Source organism: Mastigoproctus giganteus, chromosome 9 (genome assembly GCF_048544385.1).
Source record: "Mastigoproctus giganteus isolate SK-2022 chromosome 9, ASM4854438v1, whole genome shotgun sequence".
Taxonomy (NCBI): Eukaryota; Metazoa; Arthropoda; class Arachnida; order Uropygi; family Thelyphonidae; genus Mastigoproctus; species Mastigoproctus giganteus.
The window spans coordinates 128,969,490-128,989,653 of NC_143583.1; the positions used below are offsets into that span (position 1 = coordinate 128,969,490).

General features: G+C 39.6%; 1 protein-coding gene across 3 annotated transcripts in view; it reads right to left on the reverse strand.

Moving 5' to 3' along the window:
• Nucleotides 1-632: 632 nt before the first annotated feature.
• Nucleotides 633-20,164, reverse strand: part of LOC150080722 (uncharacterized) — an 82,904-nt gene continuing 63,372 nt past the window's right edge. For all 3 annotated transcript variants that reach the window (XM_090381849.1, XM_090381851.1, XM_090381850.1), the window contains exons 3-4: nucleotides 19,044-19,103; nucleotides 633-3,344 (exon numbers count right to left, since the gene is read on the reverse strand). In XM_090381849.1, the coding sequence (XP_090237975.1) occupies nucleotides 3,157-3,344; nucleotides 19,044-19,103 (248 nt within the window). In that variant the 3' untranslated portion in view covers nucleotides 633-3,156. The remainder of the gene's footprint in view (nucleotides 3,345-19,043; nucleotides 19,104-20,164) is intronic.

The window sequence follows — 20,164 nt, forward strand, 5'->3', positions numbered from 1 at the left end:
TTCCCGATAAATATCAAGCAGAACGCTAACGGAAGAGGAAATCCTACCGCATAAATTTGATTAATTACTGATCCACCGTGTAGTATTTACGCAAAATAATCTTGAAAAGGAGGAGCAGATGTCCTTTTAGCAGCCCTTAGTAGTTAAATGGAATTGATAATTCTAGATAAGAGGCTTTGTTCCGGGTTACTTCCTCCCATAACGTGGTCTTATAAGATTAGTTTTTCCAGCTAAACATCTGCTCCCAGGGTGTTCACGGAATTTTCGTTTGCTTTCCACGTGACAAATCCGCTGTATATGCGAGACCTAGAGTGACCACTGGCCCCGCTGCATTGTGAAACACGTAAAATCCTGAAAACGCAACCGGGCCCAGTGGAAATGCTTACCCATCACGATTGATGGGCAAACATTTCCAGTATGAAAACAGGTTCCTTCTCTTGGGAAAAGTTGAAAGCTATTTTTAACGTACACATAAAATAATGAATTGGATATTTCGTGTTGGAAAGTAAACACACCACAGAATTATGAGAATACAATCTTTATTTTACACACTACCCACAATTCAATATAATACAAACGCTAAAAGCATTACTCTTTCTTTTGCTAATGTGAGCGGTAATGCAGTAGTTTGTACATGTATCCTGCATCTTTTACTTCATACACAGATGTTTACGTATTTACAAATGTTTTGTAGAGAGTTCCATCACACTTAGACACGCTTAGCACCTTTTGTTCTTTAAGTATTTGTAGATATGAGTTGAAACACCGAGGGATTTTATTCTCGGTGTAAGAAATTTAAGCATTTGCCATTAACTCTGAAATAAGTAGATCTTAAACTAAAGGAATTAAAACGCTCATTTCTTAGTGATGAAACGGGTTCAAATTTTAATCTATCCAATTTGTCGCGAGTTTTTGTAACCAACTTGAAAATTACAGAGCAGCGCCATCTGGCATTAAATCATGACTTTAGCTTAACCAGTGCATTTTAACCTTAATAACAAAACCGAAGTCCTGATGTGTGCGGATAAGATTTCTCCCTTTGATTGTTTATTTGGGTGTGCTTATATCCGCGTGCGGTAACTTGACCTTCGACAACTATAAAGCCCCGTTGTTTTGTTTGCTGGCTTGTAGTACGAAAAATCAAGGCTACCCACGACATGCCGACAGCAAACTGGTTACTGAGTTAGCCGTGACCTTCTAGTAAAAGTTGCTTTCCAGCACCCTAGGCTAGCCGTAAATTCTGACTTTCCCCCAACCCAATAAAACAAATTAAAACATTGCCCATAGGCAATTTGAGACCATCATGAGCAGCATGGCGAATACAGTAAAGTTCCAATAACTTTTCTCTAAAGTTTCCTAAAAATAATTTAGGGAAAGAATTTAATTAAATTTGATAATGGATGGTTCCATGATGTTGGTGTTAATTGTATGCTCTCACTGTTAGAGTTGACGGCCATGTTTTGCACTACCAATGATGTTGCTACGCGAGAGAGACCACCATTGGTTGGAAAGAGTTCAGTATTGCACTAGCGAGGCAACATTTGCGAAAACTGCTTGTTAGTAAGAAAGGGGTACGCGAATTGTGTTCAGCCAGCAACTCTATGCAAATGAAGGCATCATAATTTACAGTTCTGCTGTCTTCAGTCACTGAAGAAGTGGCAGAGGAAGTACCACAAAAAGGCTGAGATTAATCGGCAGTTCTTTAAGAAATTAAAGGCAGATTACATTCCACTCAAGTTGAAGTGCTTATTATTTCACCAATTTCCATATAAATATTCCTTTTCCTATTTTGATCTTTTGTAGCCTTTTATTCTTCTTTCTTTCTTGGTAGTTATGAATTTTTATATCGATTTTTATTTGCAATTCAATAAATTCTTTAACTGTAAAACATTTTGCCCATAAAATGGGAGGAAATTTGGAATTTTCATCTGATTACTAAGTAAGAGAAACACTTATTTGGACCCCCTCCCCTTCTGATTCTAAAAACCTCACCCCATAAAATAATAACAAAGCCATGAATTTTTCGGCAACAGGTTGGACCAAATGGAATCCTCTATTAACATTAAACTTTCTGGCCAAAACATTTTAGCTCTAAGTTGGTCGAACATTGGTTGCCGAACGCAGATGGGAAGGAAAAAATTTCAAATCTCTCAGGAAGACTGGAAAGCTAATTCAGAGACCGGAAGAACAGATCTGAGTAAAAATGAATACAGCATGGAAGTTTAAACTGCTTTACATTCCCATGTTTGTATTTCTAAAGTTAACATCCCTGTTTCTATAGGTTGCAGTAGCCAAGGTAGCTGCTTTCTATTTGCACAATGGCAACATTTTGATCACTAACAGACGGGTCCCCAAATTACTGGCTTTCAAAATGGGACTGTTAAGTACTTTTGGAAAAAAAAAACCCCTTAAGTATATGTCCAGAGATCGTGAGCATGACAAAACAATAAAATTACAATGGATATGCTTATGTGGGAATAAAATGCATTAGATCAAATCATCAGGGTATATAGTACACACACACACACACATAGACACATTTATATATATAATATTTATAAAATACATCAGAAATCCCTTCAATATGGTGTTCCCATATAAATGGCACTATAAAATGTAGAGAAAAATTAGAAAAAAATATTGTGCAAAATAATATATCTTTATAAACAATTAACAATCACAGCTGGGTCTTTAAAAATGTCATTAATGGCAATTTCAAAATACATCTTTAAATGGCACTTTTTATACTGACACCAGAGGGCATTGAAAATCACAGAAGGCACACCATTAAAGGCAATGGAAATTACTCCTCTCAAAAACTAGCACCAAGGTATATAAAAAAGTCTGTTCACAACTCGATTGTTTTTTAATTACCCATCATCCCAAGTCCAACACGGTTCACGAGCGCCCTCTACCGGTAAGCCGTTGAGTTACAGCCGTTAGAGCAGTGTGATTATGAGTATCAGATAAAACTTAGATCACAGACTATTTTGCTTCCCTAAAACTTTGTCTATTTGTAGTTCTTTGGGGGGGTGGGGGGGTGTATTCAACCCGTTTTGATCCTCCTCAGCACAGCGGCGACCTCTGTCGCTAATTGTGACTTCTTAAATGAGTACGTTTCACCACACCACGGTAATATAACTACGAAGGACATCGTCACTTAATCTTCGGCAGGTGGCGCTTCATATGCAACGCTAGATGGTCAGAACGGGCAAAGGATCGCTCACACACGTCGCATTTGAAAGGCTTGGCTCCAGTATGCTTACGATAGTGACGGGTTAGCTCATCGGAACGTGCAAATCTCCACTGACATTCTGGCCACTGGCATTTATACGGCTTCTCTCCTGTTAGAAAAAGAAAACAACAATAAATATACATTGCCACGTGATATTAAAAGTAAATAACGCGATAAACACTTATAATGCCCGTTGAATAAAATGTGGAAGAATTTTCGGGCACCAACGCCACCTAATGTAAAAAATTCTCATGGTTAAAGGTAATGATTAAGTTATACTGCACAAATAAAAGCATTTTAGAAAGAATCATCGCTTAATAACAGGTGAGCCAGCATTGCAACCTATTTACGAACAGGTATAACTTGAGAAGAAAACAATCATTTATGGTTGTATCAGAATACGAAATCTCGATGTAATGAGTGAGAAGAGCCAGATAATAATGGCTCCATTAACTTACCGAATGGAAATGTCTCGCGCAGCTGAGGTTACCTGGAGGACATCTAACCTTGCAACGGAAAGCATGGGACGGTTAAGGAATAAACAGAGCTGTTGCTAACAGCAGTGGCACGTATTTTAAGTGGGTTGTTGGGATCAGGAGCGATGTTATCAATAATCCTTCCTTCCCTCGTTCTTGAACCACCCCTCGGAGTGTATCTTCACCGATCCCAACCCTACTCATGCATATCATAATTGAAATCAGAACGAGAGCCATTAGCATGACAACACTTCCTAAATACAGCGGTTGGCAGGTTTACTCCGAGGAGAAAGCCTTGAAAACGAGTTGGCAACAATTATCTACAGGTATAACAGGATCGTACCCTCCCATCCCCCTCCAACAAGCTTTCGATGCCCCCTTTTCCTGTTGGTGACATTCCGACATAGAGCCGAGGCCAAGCTAGGACCTACCACTGTAAGTAGGAAATATTCCATTCTTAACCTTCTGTTCTGCAAGAAGAAATTTTATCCGATGTCTCGAAGAAAAGAAATGAAAGAAGTGCAGTACTTTAAGGGATGTATTCATCATCTATGCAGTATTTGCGCTGCTCTGGGGAGACGTTGAGTGTTTCCACCTAGTTTATTCTCTATCCTACTTCCGGATTGCAAATCGTGTGTGGTACCATTTCCGTGAAGTGCGTATATTTGATCACTAAGTGGGATTTGGTTGGTTATTATCAAAATTTATTACCAAAATGTGTTTTATCTTACGAGACTTTCTGGAAATAATATGTGGGGAATTCTAATTAGTGCTATTTAACCATCAGGGGTGTTAAAAAAAACAATTGAACTGTCACAACCAACATTTATAGGTTTCGTGTTAAACCTGCATCATTTCTGACTTTAAAAACATGGTGATATTGCTCCTGGGAACAATATCGTTACTTTTCAATTATCGAAACCGGGTTAAAAATCAGCTCTCCCCCTAAGAAACTCCATTGGTTAACTCTGCCCGTAGGTGGTGGCTATTAACAAAGCAAATCTCCTCTTCAAGCTAAAGCACAGTACAGGGGCGGTAATGTATTAACTGCCAACAGTGGGCACTCCGTACATTACGTCTTCCAAGGAGTAAACAACGCTGTCTTCAGCCTCGAGCGCACTCACTTTAGCGCCCTCTAGGGATCAAATGGACCGACTTGTTACGTTCTCATTGATCCCGAAGGTTGACTGTGGACTCTTCAAAATATCCAGATGGCCGGACCAGCGGGTGGCCTCATCGTAAAACCCGATACGAGATGCTTCTTGAACTTAAAGATTTTATGGGTCGTTTCCGTAGATGGGGGAAGACAGAGATGGGAGGTTAGTCACGTATGTAAACTGCATTTCAGTTTCTTGGGGCCAAAATGTCATTCTCATCCGAAAACCTTTGTCCCAGCTGGACTTGTCTTTGGCAAGAACAAAGTTCGTCTCGTCCGGTCTTGTCTACGAAGATTTACAGCCTTCCGTCCTTAAGATCGGAGTAACTCTCAGATAGCACACAGTCAGGAAACGTTAACAAAAGACTTCGGCAATAAACCTAGAAAAGTGTAAAAGGCCAGCACAGTGTGAAGTTGCTGGCAGTTGTTGCCAGTGTGCAACTACAATTTTAGATTTTTATCTCTTCATCTCACGTGTATAACGTTCACCTGAGACGAGACCGAGGCAATTAAATGTCAGAAGAGATTGATAACGCGAGGTAAGGTTTGGGTTTATGTGCGAAACTGTTTATTCAACCTTACTGGAGTAGCGTTGGGAAAGGAGCAAAAAATAAAAAGGAGAACAAATCTATAAAATGATCGGTAAGGAGATTCGACAAGTTGTATTGAACACAACATTAGTATGGGCTGTCAAGGGATTTCTCCCCCTGTCGCTGATCAATGCAGCCGTTTTGGATACAGTCTACAGTACTGAAAAACGCTTCTTTCAAAGCTTTCTTTCACAGGATCCCTTCTGCTATTGAAATTTCTCGTATAAAGGTAAATCTCAATTCTGTCTAGAAACAATGTCGATGCACTCAGAATTAGCCACATGAAATGTAACTACAGATAACTGTCCAATGCTATTTCCATGAGTTGATTGGAGTGTTGAGCAACTTTTCCTATAGTATCAGACCCAAATTGAAATGTTTTTTTTTGTATAAATTTGTTCCTTATATTATTTGATTCGGCTGATGCCAATTGGATCATCCCTTCCATCTGAACAAGTTGTGCAACCTCCCACAGAACTTAGGGACCTTTCCTGCAGCCTATCTTGGGTTTTTTCTCCCCTTTAAGTGATCTGAAGGAAAAAAAAGATGTCCAAACAGTGCATGGTTGAATTGATGGTTTGGAAGTGAGAGCTTAGAGTAAATGATAGAAAAAACGAAAAATAAATACTAGTTTGGTGTGCAGAATTGTGAATGCATGTTGACTATATTCTATTCACGAAAGCAAACTGTGCTTGTAAACAAAAGCACGTGAACACTCACTCTCCTTCATCCAAATTGAGCCAATATCCTACCTCGTTGCCCTTGGTAGCGCTGTTCCTACAGTTGAGCGCCCACTAGCGAACACGTGATAATCACGCGCCATTTTTATTTACACCTACTGTTTCCTTTTGTGAATAGACAGTAGACTGTACACGTGTTCGGTCGGTCTGTTTAGAAGAAAGATGAAATTATAGACGCCTATTCAGAAGAATAGTGCCAATGAAAGTATCTGTAGAAAAGGCATGCCGCAGAAACTGGAACGTGTGTGTGTCTGTCTGTCTGTCTGTCTGTCTGTGAGGGAGATGGTCAGCGGGGGATCATTAGTTAATTTCACAGTTCCCATCTGGATTGAGTTTAGTTTATTTTTATGAAGGGTTTTGGGTGGGGGGTCGCAGATGTGGGAAGGATATTAGGACTGATTTGAGTGTACGAGTTAGAAACTTCGAAGAAAAAGAACATATTTTCAAGCAATATTTCTTTACGGGATCACTTTTAAATTATAAACCAAAATCACAGCAATCAAAAAGGGTAGCGTTCTCCATAACTGAGTATTGAGGTTGTTTTGAATCAACGCCAAGTTATTTTAGGCCAGGAGCCATCAATATGTGGTAAACTTCATGCTACGGCTGGCTTTATTATCCTGGCATATGAGGAACCTTAAGAAAACTGTACACCTTAACCTGAGACCATCCACTTGAAAAGTCCTAGATAGTTCCTGTACGTCATCGACGAGGGGGAAGCGAATCTAGGCCTTTACCAAAGGCTGGGAGTGAAAAACTGTCTCAACCACGGTGTCCTTTCCTCAAGTGCTAATCTTTGAGACGAAAGAACATTTCGAATGAGACCAGACACTCTGCCGTATTATATAAATCATCGATTGGATGAAAATAAGAGATTACTACCTACTAGCGCTTTTTCCCTACTTATCTAAAGCATTTTAATGGCGTCCCCATGAAACACTTTCATAAGTTATCCTTCTCATCGGAGAAAACGCTAATGATCCTTTCAAGGACCATCTCTCCGTGAGACACCGTGTCATTAGAATGAATGGAAAATTCTTAGAAATCTATTAGAAAAGAGAAATTTCCCAGCGCTTTCCCAACTCCAAAAGCTCTTATTTTCATCATCTGTATAAACGATTTGTTCCAAAACATTTTGAGACCACGACGAGGATGGGGAAAATACGAAAATCGTTATAGCTTACCTGGAATGCTCCTGCCAAAATAGCCCTCATAAAGATAAGATCCACGATGACCTACCGGTGTGTACCCGTGGGTCAATGTGGTGTATTGAAATACAGAATAACAAAAAAGATTTCTTACGAATAAGAGTTTCCAGAAAAAAACAAAACAATATAATCTTCGTCCGATTAACTAGTCTACAATATAGAAGAAAGGGTGGAGACTTTCTTCCATCTAGATAGGGATCGGTTTCGAATCCCTGCCGTTTGACAGAGTGTAAAGGGCGATCATACTCACCACTGCGCCATCCACGAGGTCGCAGCATCTTCAGAAAAAAATGTGGAAAATTCGAGACGTGTCCCCAAGGCAATCAATTTCTGATGTCTAAAATGTCAAAACATGGAGTTATCAAATCCTGAAACCCTGTTATTCTGATTTTCTCCCTCTCATTGAGCGTATTTCTGATCGTAATCTCTATCATTTAAAATTAACTTTCATATTAATCTCCTCCCACGCTGACAATCAGCGAACACAATTCGCCAGTAGGTAGCGCTTCCCGCTTCAACAGAACTTCCTTTAATATCTCACACGGCAGCTGATTTTTTTCTTTACGGCTGACCTTTTGTCAAACCTTTTCATAGAAAAGCTGCTTTTCGTGCAATAAAGCGCTACTAATTGCTGTTACAAAATCACGCTACCAAATCCCCCTCTCTGCTTTTTAACGTCAGACTTAGCCGCGCTCATTCCTCGCCTGGATCCTTATGTGTCTGAATGCACCTCACGTTTCCATGGTAACATGAAGTCACGACCGATGTGTTTGAGATAGTGCCCTTGCGTTTGTGTGGATCTCGAGATAGCTTGTATACACGTTCTGGAGCCAGTTCACCTTGGCAACGGCTTCCTATTCAATGGAGTGAGATTCATGAAGAGGTTCCGTACGAATATTTACAACCTCCTGTCTCACACACGCGGGAGCACACACACACACTTTTGTCTCGTCTTTCTCCCACACTCATTTCCTCGTATTTTTCTCATTCTGACCTCTTCGTCTTTTTCTTCCCTTCTCTCTTAACCTCATTCTTCCTCGTCGAGTGTGCTCTTCTGCCTCTTTTTCATCCCCCAATTTCTAGCTCTCCTATTTTGCACACACTCTTAACTTCTCTTTTTTGATGCTGCTTCTGTATTTTTCTCTCTCTAAATCCACACGTAGTTTAAGTTGTCATACCAGGGGACGTGCAATCCAGTACAACTTTATACCAAGTTGTACGAAGAAAGCATTCAAAAGATAAGCAACAAACACAAAAATATGCAAAATACCCTCGCTGTATTTGATGAGTCACATGACCTTATAAGAAAGAACAAGTCTTACAGTAATTCATTGGCTAATGTGCAGGTGGAACCAAATATGAAGCAAAAGGTCAGTTGTAGAATGACCCCAGTATGATCCCTCTGTATGTGTTTTGCCATCTGATTCCCATACTTACTTGTTAAATCTGATCCCGGATTTTTGTCCAATGCTTTTATGTGCAATGCTTGAATCTTAGTTTAGTCTGGTGGTTGGCAACTTCTTTCGTTAGAATGCATTACTCTATAGAACCTCTTGAAAAACGATATTTTTCTTTCGTTGATGAAGGCTGGAATCTGTCTTGTTGATCAGTAATATTTATTCGTATCTTTAGCTCGGTAATAAACATTTTTGAAAAGTCGATTTTATTCAAAGATATTTGAGAATGCACGTTGGAAATGTTGAGTTGCGTTCAAATATATATTCAACTACTTTTGAAATGTATAATAGAAGATAGATTCTACAAGAATATTATCATATTTCGAGTCCATGAAATATAATAATCTATTACACTTTATCAAGCCATCTTGAATATGTGTTTGATATTGGGCCTCGAGTTTTTCATAAATCATTCGAAAAATTTCAACCAGGAATGAAGTCTGAGATATTAACGAATTCAATCAGTTAAATTATAAACATGTGATGCAACTGGCATTGTAAATCATGATGTTATAAGCACAGCGCTAAGAGTTGAAGCAATAGTGTAATGGATATCTCCACGGGGTAGGGTTGATAAGAAGCCTTCAACTAACTCAGCCAGAGTGATAAAAGGGGGTGGGGTTCTATAAATGTTTCTCGCCTCGGCGAGGCCCGAACCCAGTTCTTTTTCATTTTTACAAATGGTGAGAAGATCGAAACCGCTGTATCGATGGAAGAAAATGCCATTGAGAAAAAGATGACATGTAGATGTTCCTTTTACATCTCAGGAAATGTAAATATTCGTTTGTGAAAACAGGTTGGGTAACTAGGTGAGTTTTTTACTGTTTAATTTATCAGTCTATGCATATTTATTGTGAAGAAAACGTTTACAGCACGTATAAGTGATGTCAATGATAATGGAATATCCTGCTCTAAAAAAAGTAGAGAGAGAGAGAGAGAGAGAGAGAATGTTGTAAATCCAATGCTCATAACGTCATCCATTTTGTTTATTAGGCAAAATGTGCTTCATCATTCATGAACAGAATGATGAAGTCTATACAAACTTCATCCTCAAGGCATTGCAGGATTTGTATTTCATAGGAGGAGAGGGAAAGTTTCTCTTAGACGCTACAAGTTCCAAGGTTCCCTGATAAACAGTTCGGGCCCATCCAAAGTCTTTACATAATTTCCCAACAAAAACGTCTCGTTCTACTAATGCAATAGTAATTGCTGCGAGATCAAGTAGAGCAACGAAAGCGCAACGAGACTGGAAAAAGAGGAGGGAAAACAGAGAAAAACTATCCAATAAGTGCAGCTGCTGGCATCTGATATGATATCCAATTCAAAACACCCCGAATGGCCTAGTTGAAAGACCTTGAAACTGATTCGCGCTCACTCCAAACAGTAAAATAAACCAGGAATGTAAGAGAGGAGTGTCAGCCTGGTTATTTCAATCAAATATGATTAATGATAGCTCAAAGGAGCCGCGCTGATAGGAAGGTTGATGGGTTAAGAATGACCTCGTCATTCAGATGGAGGTTACGGTTGAAAAGCCGTGTAGAAGTCGTAAGGCAGAATATAGAAACTAAAATATACCATCATCCCCTTTTTAAGCTATCCCGGTAAATATTTAAAGATGAACTGATTTGTCAAGAGATCCAAATGGGGAGGGGGGGGGGTGAATGAGCGATCTCAAAGTATAAACCGAACAGGAAATCCTTACAATTCAGCCAATCATAAAATAAACAATAACTCCATTGATTCATGTTTTCAGAAATTCGAAATTTTGTATAATTGTACTCCGTATTCTGTGTGAGATCTATGGATTTTCTTAATGGGCAACACTTAGCGGATGGATATAACACCATACTGAGTCGGTGATACAGTTGTCAAATAGTGACTTCTGGAAAGTGTGACGTTGGATGAGATGGACTTTACCTTCCTTTATCTTTCCTCCTTCCTACCCTCCGTTGAATCAGACTGTTCCACTTTCTTTGGTACTTTCACTGTTATAAGCACCCCAGCATGTCGTTTTACAAGTCCATTTGAGTGTTACCTACCGGCAGATTCGCCCAAAGTTGACTTGAATTCCAGAAGTCTGAGCAGCTTGCACATCAATGACAATGATAACCATTCAGTGATGGATATTGACTCTAGAAATGGATCCACAAACGCAGCATACCGTAGATGTTAAACACGCCTCAGTTTTTGTAATGTTGACATCTATCGGTGGAGAATTTTCCCTCAAGCTACTTTTCGCTGTAGATAGACGCCATGCGGAGAAAATAATTCGGTTGCAGTTCTGAACTCTTCTACGCAACTCGCTCTACAGCGAGGTTAGATTGACAGATGCAGCAACTATTTAATGAAACCTGTCATCATCTTATGTGTGTTCACTCTACACTTTAATAGATTATATGCTTTCCTGTCCCTCCCATTTTATTATTTTTGTTAAACGTTTGTTATACCGTTGTCATTTGTGGATATGCTCTGTTGATGTACCACTTGTTTGGTAAGCCGGAATTTCTTATTGCCGTTATGAAAGCTGCATTAAAGCGTCTTATAAAATTCAAGACACAGAGTGAATTAGCAGATGACAAGTAGTCAAGATGGGGAAAATCAGGGATGTGGTATGATTACGCATTGGGATTTATCAGTTCTTTCATACGCGCGTTTCGTAAGCAACGACTTATCAAGAGCTGATCTGTCCGTCCGTACGCTTATAATAAGTTTTCATCTTCGATTATTATAGATCGTATGGAAACATACACGGGTTATTTTGGGCATTAAAACAAATAAGGCTAGGAGGAATCGGTATATTGTGTTTGCTGGATGAAAGACTCGAGTTGCTGGGAATAAAACCATGTAACCCTAGTGAGATCGACTAACTTGGCTACAGTGTGAAAGAGCTCATTAAAATTTCTCAAGTGATTGACGACATTTCAACTCGGTCTTTTCCATCCAGTGTGGGAGGATGGTGATTATAACCACTGTGCTACCCCGCTAGGTTCATAGAGCGAATAACCGGGCAGCCGAGATGAGTGGTGGTTGATGCAACAGATAATTGAAACTGTCAGAAAAAGTAATGCTTGGTGGATTGTAGATGAAAATGGATATCGTTGAGATCAGAGGTACGCTGTTAATTTTTGATGGGTGGAAAAATTTCCTACGAATAAAAATGTTTGGATCAACGGGTTCTACCGAATGATATCCAACTCAGCACTGATTGAGGCTAGAACTGAGACCACGTATACTGTATTTGTGAAGTGAGTTTTTTTTTGGAGGCTTAGATCTTTTCGAAGTTTGTTTTATTAATTTGACTATTCATGTTCTTTAAGTCAATTAAGTAAATGCGACAGGGAAGAGACTTAGTATAAATTAATGAAATTTTTGGAGATGGCATACACGCAACAAGAATCTACCCAGCTCCTTGACATAACATAGTCTCGACAGTGCCTCCCATATACCCACTACTCGGACTCTCCAGTCACTAGCTGGTAGAGTAGATGCAGCTAGATTACACCGTAGTCGAGAAATTCCATAGGTTCTTCCCTATGGAATTTCTCGCTCTATAAGCAATATGAAGGGAAGGATGTTCTTCCCTTCATATTGCTTATAGAGTGTCTTGTAATCAATAGACAGTGAGTAGATTTCTTTCCAAACTCAAGAATGCTGGTTCTGCTGTTAGGAAAAAAAAAGGGAACTGAACGCAAACGAGTCTGTACGCCAAAACAAGATCGCGTTTTGAAGCACTTATGCCTTAAAAACCGTAAAGCTTCTTCGCCTGAGCTGAAAAGAGAATAAAAGAACATATGGGAGTGGTGGCAAGTGCAGTAACAGTCAGAAGACGCCTCTTCAAAAAAGGACTTGTAGCCCGTCGTCCTAAGAAGAAGCCCCTCCTCACACAAAAAATGAAAAAGGCCCGATTAATTTGGTGTAAGGAGCATGTCAAATGGATCCCCGAGCAATAGATTTTCTCGGATGAGAAGAAATTCAACCTGCCTGGCTCTGATGGGAGACAAACGATTCGCCTTAGACGTGGTGAAGAATACCAACCAGACTGTATGGTGTGTACAGTGAAATTCCCTACCAGCCAAATGATATGGGGGTGCATTTCGTATCGCGGAGTAGGTCAACTGCAGTTTATAAAAGGTTCCGTAAATGCCAGTGGATACCTGGCTATATTGGAAGGCAAATTGCTGCCAACCATTAGAGACTATTTCAACCTGCCAAGTAACTGCATCTTTCAGGACGACTCTGCTCCTTGTCATCGGGGGAAAAGTGTAAGTAGGCCTCGATGGTGTGCTGCTGTCATCAGCGCCAGAGGGGTTCAACTAAATGTTAGTTTGCACCTGGTGAACTTTTCATTTTGATTTCCATTTAAAATGATAAACTGAAGCAAATTCTGATAACATTTCAGCCATAATTGTCGTGTTTTCCAAAACTGTTGTATAAAGGTTGCAAATGCTCATTTTTGGAATATTTTGAGAGCACCTGTCAAATATTACTTAGCTTTGCCTTAACTATTAATAAATATCTTTTGTTTATATTAGTGATGCTAGTCATTAATGTAACATAACATCGCGAAATGGGTTAGAAATGTGAATTCCCTAGGCGATGCACTTTCTTTGAACACCAGTGTAATTCGTGCTACTGCATGCTTAAATAAGCAGCAAATTTCTTAAACCAACAGTTTGTTGATGAGAAGGGTGGAATTTCAGCGTGAATGCACCGCGAAATAGCTAGTGAATGACCTTGAATTGTCTGTGGAATTTCTCCCGACTATAGTCTAGCTTTTTTCGCCTGTGACTGAGTTGGTCGGTCTCAGGCGTAGATAGCAAGGTTTTCATCTTCTTGTTTCCGTGGTCGATTTTTCGTCCAGAAAAATCGACCAGGGAAACTCGCGAAATTCACGAACATAATACACTTGGGAAGAAGAATTGATAGTCTGTCTAGCTAAGAATCGCAAACTTAAATAGTTGCAAATGTGTTCATTTCATCTCATTGTCTCTCTGTGGACCAAAGATTCCCCACCCTTGGCTTACATAGAGGTACTGCTGATATTTTTCTATTTAAACCCCAACCAGTGTTCGAACTCAAAAGAAAAAAATTGGGGTGGGTTGTGTACTGGGACACGACCGCAATCGTTTAAGGCGTGAATCCGTCTTTGTGTTATTAGAGGAAGGGTAAGATGTAAATGAATAAAGTTTCGGTGGTTATAAGTGAAGTAATGGACATCGGCCCACTGCCATCTCTTTACAAACTCTTCAAAACGAACTGCGACAATAATACTGTCACTTCTTCTCATTTCATCGTTTAATGTTTCAAAAGTTATCACATTCCAAGTCAATATCCATCGATTCAGGCGGCGACGCACTCGAAGTACTCGCGCCGGCGTTCTACAACGTTCGGCATTAGTCAATTTGGGCTTTTCTGATTCCTTTTGAATTTTTCTTTCCAATGATATACGTTTCTTACATTTCTGTTCATATTTCCTTTGCAATTTTTTCGACATTATGAAAATTTTCTTCCACTCAGCACACTAATCGGCTTATAACATTGCAAATTTTATTTTATCGGTTATTATTGCTCAATAATATTGTAGATCCTGTTATTCTCTACAAATCGACACCAATTTCAATGTCCTATCTCTTCGCAATCCAAAGTTACATTGCCCAAACGCCGCGCGGTGTCGCCATTTTCAGTGTTCACACGCAAGCGCCCCCCTCACCGCTGCACACCCCCTCTACCCACCAATTTAGATACGGATAAACCCTCTATCCAACAAAATTTAAATCATTAGATTATCATTTATAGTTTACGAGATATAAGCGCGACAGTTCTTGCCATTTTTTTGGTCGCTACAGTTTTCGTAGAGAACCCCCTATACCGGACCGAATTTAAAAGACATATTCACGTTAAAAGGACTTGCACCATGTCAGTTTTACTTTGCTCCCCAAAAAGGAGAATATTCTATTCAGTATAATCTGTTCAATGTGTCAGGTTGTCACAGTTCGTGTAATCAAGAATCTAGACTCTTCAGCGATATCTTAATCGTAAGATTAAAGGTAGGTCGTTTCCCCCTTATTGTATTAATATAAATGCTGGGTAGTTATTTTTCACTAAGCCCTCTTCCATAATGAGTAAGCAAAGAACGCTCTTTGAAATTGGGCCTACTTCAAAGATGTTGTCCGACGACATTACTGAATAACTAATTGATGAAGTTATGTCACGCTGGTTTGCTATTTGAATGGACGAATCACTAGATATATCAAACCAAGCCATTTTATTGGGTTGGTGCGGTTTACTGATTATTTCGAAGTGAAAATCAGGCAAGAACTGCTTTGCTGCTTGGATCTGAAACCTTTTATGCTAGCGAATGTATCTTTAGAGATTTAAATGAAAGTTTCAGTGGAAGTGTTGCATCGGCGTGTGTACAGATGGGACAGGAGCAATGACGGGACGTCAATCTGGGGTTTGGTTCAACAATTTTACTAATAAACTGTCAGTTTCTTCTCTCTATCTTTTCTTTTCCGACTCTTTCTAGTAAAATTTTGCAATTCGTGGTAATTAATTTATAAGTAGGAGCCACATATTATAACCAGTTCCCCTGAGTTCACCAAAGTTAAGAAATGTTAACAGATACTGCTGCTGTTGCAAATGCTTTTTGCATTATTTTGAAGAGAGGATCCGCAGAAATTTGGGGATTTTGTAAGGGGTCCAATGGCCAAAAAGGTTGAAACACTGGTCTAGCGACTTGGAGTAACGTTTTAGAATAGCACCTTCGAAATATAAGGAATGCTTGATCTCCATGATGCCCACCATAACCTCAAAGGTCACAACTCATACTGTATGATGGAATTGCTTTGCTGTGAAGAATAAACACAGTTTAAACACCACACAAAGTGGCCCTTACACGGTTATATATAACACACTTTACCATGTGGGCATTCCAATAAATTATAATCATAAGCAGTTGCCATAATTTTTCTATTTAAACGATCTTCAATTTATTTCTACTAATTACATTTTATTTAATATCTTCTGAAACTCCGGGTTTTTTAAAAAAATTAAACTGTTCATATAATTATACATAACAATTATATATTATTAATTGAATGATATTAATGTGTAAAACACCGTTGTAATCAAAATAATAGAAACACCGCACTGGTCACACATTACACTCTGAATAAAGTACGCAAAAGTAAGGCGATGCGATCGAGATTTCGGTGAGGTGTCCCCGATATTCCAATTAAAAAAAAGAAAAGAAACTTCTTTGTGCGTTGTATTATCTCCAATTCCACACCAGAAACATCCCCGAGTCAAGCATTTCTGAAGAACGTACACTTTATAGACAGACGCTTTGCTTTCTTCTGTATTTGAACACACGAAGGGCTGTTCGCACCAAAGTTCTCACATTCCAAACGCCTAACGGGTATGCAACCTTTGACCTTGAGGTGACGAATGCTACAGAAAACGCACAATGACACTTCCCCCTGCTGTGGCAGCTTCCTGCGTTTGTTACCCCCACCGAAGAAGGATGATCAACGTTCTGAACATCCCTCAGGGGTCCATCAACAACAGACATTCAGTCCCTTGGAATAGCTGCTCGACATTAATCCTCCTACAAAGCTGTTCCATGTTCTGGGGACACGCACGTGCAAAGGGAAGGCAGGCAGACAACGTTCTGCGCTGTGAACGGCTATAGACAGCAGCCGAAAAGATATGTTAGCTGGACAATTGACACATGACAGAGGCGGCTTTAGGGACACGATTTCGCGGGAAAATTGCTTCAATAGAGGTCACTGGGTAAAGATGAATCCCTTCCGTTTCCAACTTAAGGAAACCTCATCATTCGCAGCTATACTCATTATAGCACGTGTAAGATTGTTGAGGTTTTAACAGGACGAAATGTTCATCGTTGCTTTTTACATTCTTTATATTTTTGGTCGAGTCAATAAGATGCACGAGGCATTTTTCCACCCTCCCACCGTGTAAGAAGACGACATCATTCATCCCGAGTACCCAGTTTTTCTTCCCTTCTTTTGTCATTATTATACTTTTTTTTTTTTTTCTCTTTCGTTTCAATACATCGACACCACCCCAACCGACTAACATAAGGCAGGCATTTGTAATGGGTCAAAGTTCAAGGCGTCGTCTTTCATCAGGTCGCACACAACACAGCCTAAAGAACGGTGAGCTGTACTCACAAAGCGAGAAGCAGGTGTTCGTATGTGAATGGAATGTGGCTACAGGGCGCACGCGCATAGGAAAAACTTCTGAATGAAGGCCAAGATTTTGACGAACGATCTCCTTGAAACAGATGTGGTGGGGAAGATGAGATCTGGTTGTAGAGCGCGTCTGTGAGCAATTACCGCATATTAATGTACCGCTTTCTATCGTACACGAATATCCTGTGGTTGTTACGCATGTCATAAAGATAAAGATAAAGTGAGTGCGAAGAATTTTCATTTATGCGAAGCCCAAGTGGTTGTGCGAAGCCTAATGGATAGTTGTATGCATAGGACACCACAATTACTCAATCAGCCATAAAGCGTTCGGAGAGTATCTCGTGGACTTAACAATGCCTCATCAATGAGTTTGTGAAGACCAAGTGGACGGGCAGCTTCTCGTGGAAAATGGACAGATGCAACCGTTTTTCCACGTCCCCAATTAACTGTAACTGGTGAGTCATAAGGATAATTACGGGCACTGTCTGTACAATGAAAGTCACGTGATTTCTTTTATTTCCCGCCAGAAATGTTCCTAATTTTCCTCTTTCTTAAAGAATAAATTAAACGATTTTTCTTTTACATTTCCCGACAGAACTGTGCACGGCCTTACTTGAAAGCACGAGGCGAAAGACAGACGCTTAGTTCTCACTGAAATGCGTGTCAACCTGACAGGTGGCTACAGACAGCTATTAATAGACTTAAGGCCTTTTGTTGGAAAGCGGCCAAATGTGAGGAGGAAAATGCTGATGGGGAAAGGGGGGAATAGGGGATATACAAAGGGCAAGAGGGTCAAGGAAAGCGTCCGAAGGCAGCTTACGTCGTTGACTACTGGTTTCTGTTCCCACCCCCACGGGGTGAGAAATACATGTTTTATTAAAGAGAAAGGATATGTCATTTATCGGTTGCCCATCTTTCCCGCCTTCTACGGACAGGAGCTCATAATGCTAATAAAGACATCATAGAAGCCAGAAGAAGTCCATTGAGATCGGAGAGAGAGAGCTTCCTCCCTCCCTCACGTACTTAAGCAGATCTGTTATTACTGCATTCTCCACCACTGACTGAACTGGTATAGCCATAATCCGCTCTGAACACTGTCTTATTCCCATGAACCTCACTTGCTGAGTTCAGTGTTTTTATTTAATTATATGAGCAGAAATATTACTATCAGCGCGCAAGAGAAGTTCCTGTATCATTGGACAGCTGGCTACCGTACACTGTCAAAGTACACTAAAATTATCAAAGGTTATGCAAGGAAGGATGCCTTCCCCCCACATGACACCTAAAGTCCATATTGGATGAAGGATGGTGCAGACATTTAGATAGTAGTGTATTATCATGGCTCAAATCACTAGTTAATTTGTCATTCGTCAAAGTATCATGCGACGAAGAGATTCATGGTGGACAGTGTTGATCAAACGAGTTTCTTACTAGTATAATATGTAATAATATCTTACGGACTTATGATCAGAGCCAGGACGGGGTATTTCTAGACCTCTCCTCAACTAACTAACTACCCATTTCCTGGACACTTATTTTTCTATAAAATGTTGCCCGCGTCTTATTGTCTGAAGGCATGCTTGATGCATGAAACAGGATTATTTTATGATCATATTGCAACGAGAATTTACGCGTGTCTCACAAGAATCCGTCCTTTCTCAAGAAAGATCAATAAACCTACTTCTAAAAACACGAAGTCTTCCCAGAAATGAAGAATCAGAAAAACCCTTGTTAGTACCGAAGATGACACCCTCTTTGAAGAAATGAAAGTTCAGATAATGTAATCGATAATGAAGAATGTTATATTCGTCCCATCTCTTATGGTACATAACCATACCATCGAACAAGGGCCGACAAACTTTCAGGCCATATGAGTTGTTTTAAAAATGAACGAGGCTTTGTAGCACACAAAGTAAAAAGGGTCGAGTTATTTTCATTAAAATATATTGGATAAATTTCGCCACTTACCCGTATGTATTCGTTGGTGGGCCTTCAGGTGGGAGCTCTTCGTATAGACCTTTGCACAACCTGCGGGAAAATGAAATGGGTTTACTTAAAAGAAATTTTCCACTTGTACACAGTCATAAACGCATTCTATCACAATCTGTTTATGTACACAAAATAATATCATTCAGACATTTATGGATACGATATAATTTCCAGAACGCCCATTCTTTGGTAACACTACCACTGACTTTATTAGTGAGAAGTTTGGTTGCGCATAAATTTACAAAATGTTTTGCTTATTGAGTCTTTGGTTCGAATCCACCGGAACAATCGAGGAATTTTTTAAAGGGCCCAGAATATGTATATACGATTCTCAACACGATCCATTACTTGCAGAGCTAACACAATTGGAGGTAGAAATACACACGCACAAACATTACAAAATGGGCAAGTTTCGTATTTTGGGGACCGGGTATCCTAACAAAGTTTTCATCATAAAATAAAAAAAAGGATAAAAGCTTTCTGTGCATTCTTATACACAGCGCGCTTTACCTAGATGACAATTGCCTTGATATTGTACTGCTCCATTGAATTCTGCTTTTGATAAGTCTCGTACGTCATTCACAATGATTTTTTAGTCATACTCGAAGTAGACTTCCCTGTCCCAAAGAAGTATTTTTTGATGCAGTACAGTATCAAGATAACTCGTTTTAAAGGTGGGAGCTTCGTTTTACATCTATATAAGTAAGGGAATCGTGTGTGGGTTAGTTCATTTACAACTGTGAGGGGACACACTCCAGTTATGAAAATAAAGTTATTTTTTGACAGCTTGTCATACTCGAGAGATTCCCGAATTATTCCTTCTTTTCAAGCCTCAACAAGCAAATATCCCGGCTTCCTCTGAGCCGGATTGACCCGAAGTGTAAACAAATTTTTGTTTTCTGGAATAGTTTTTTTTTTTTTTTGTTTTTAGACCAGTGTCCCGTATTCCACTATGCCCCGTCAATGTCGCCCTTTTTTTCAGTTAGTGTTCTTCTTTACTCCTGCGAAGTATCTTGAATTGACAGTGTACATTGGAATTTTCCCCGAAAATAAGCACCATTAGAACCAATGACGTCAGAAAATCCCACCATCGCTTGGGA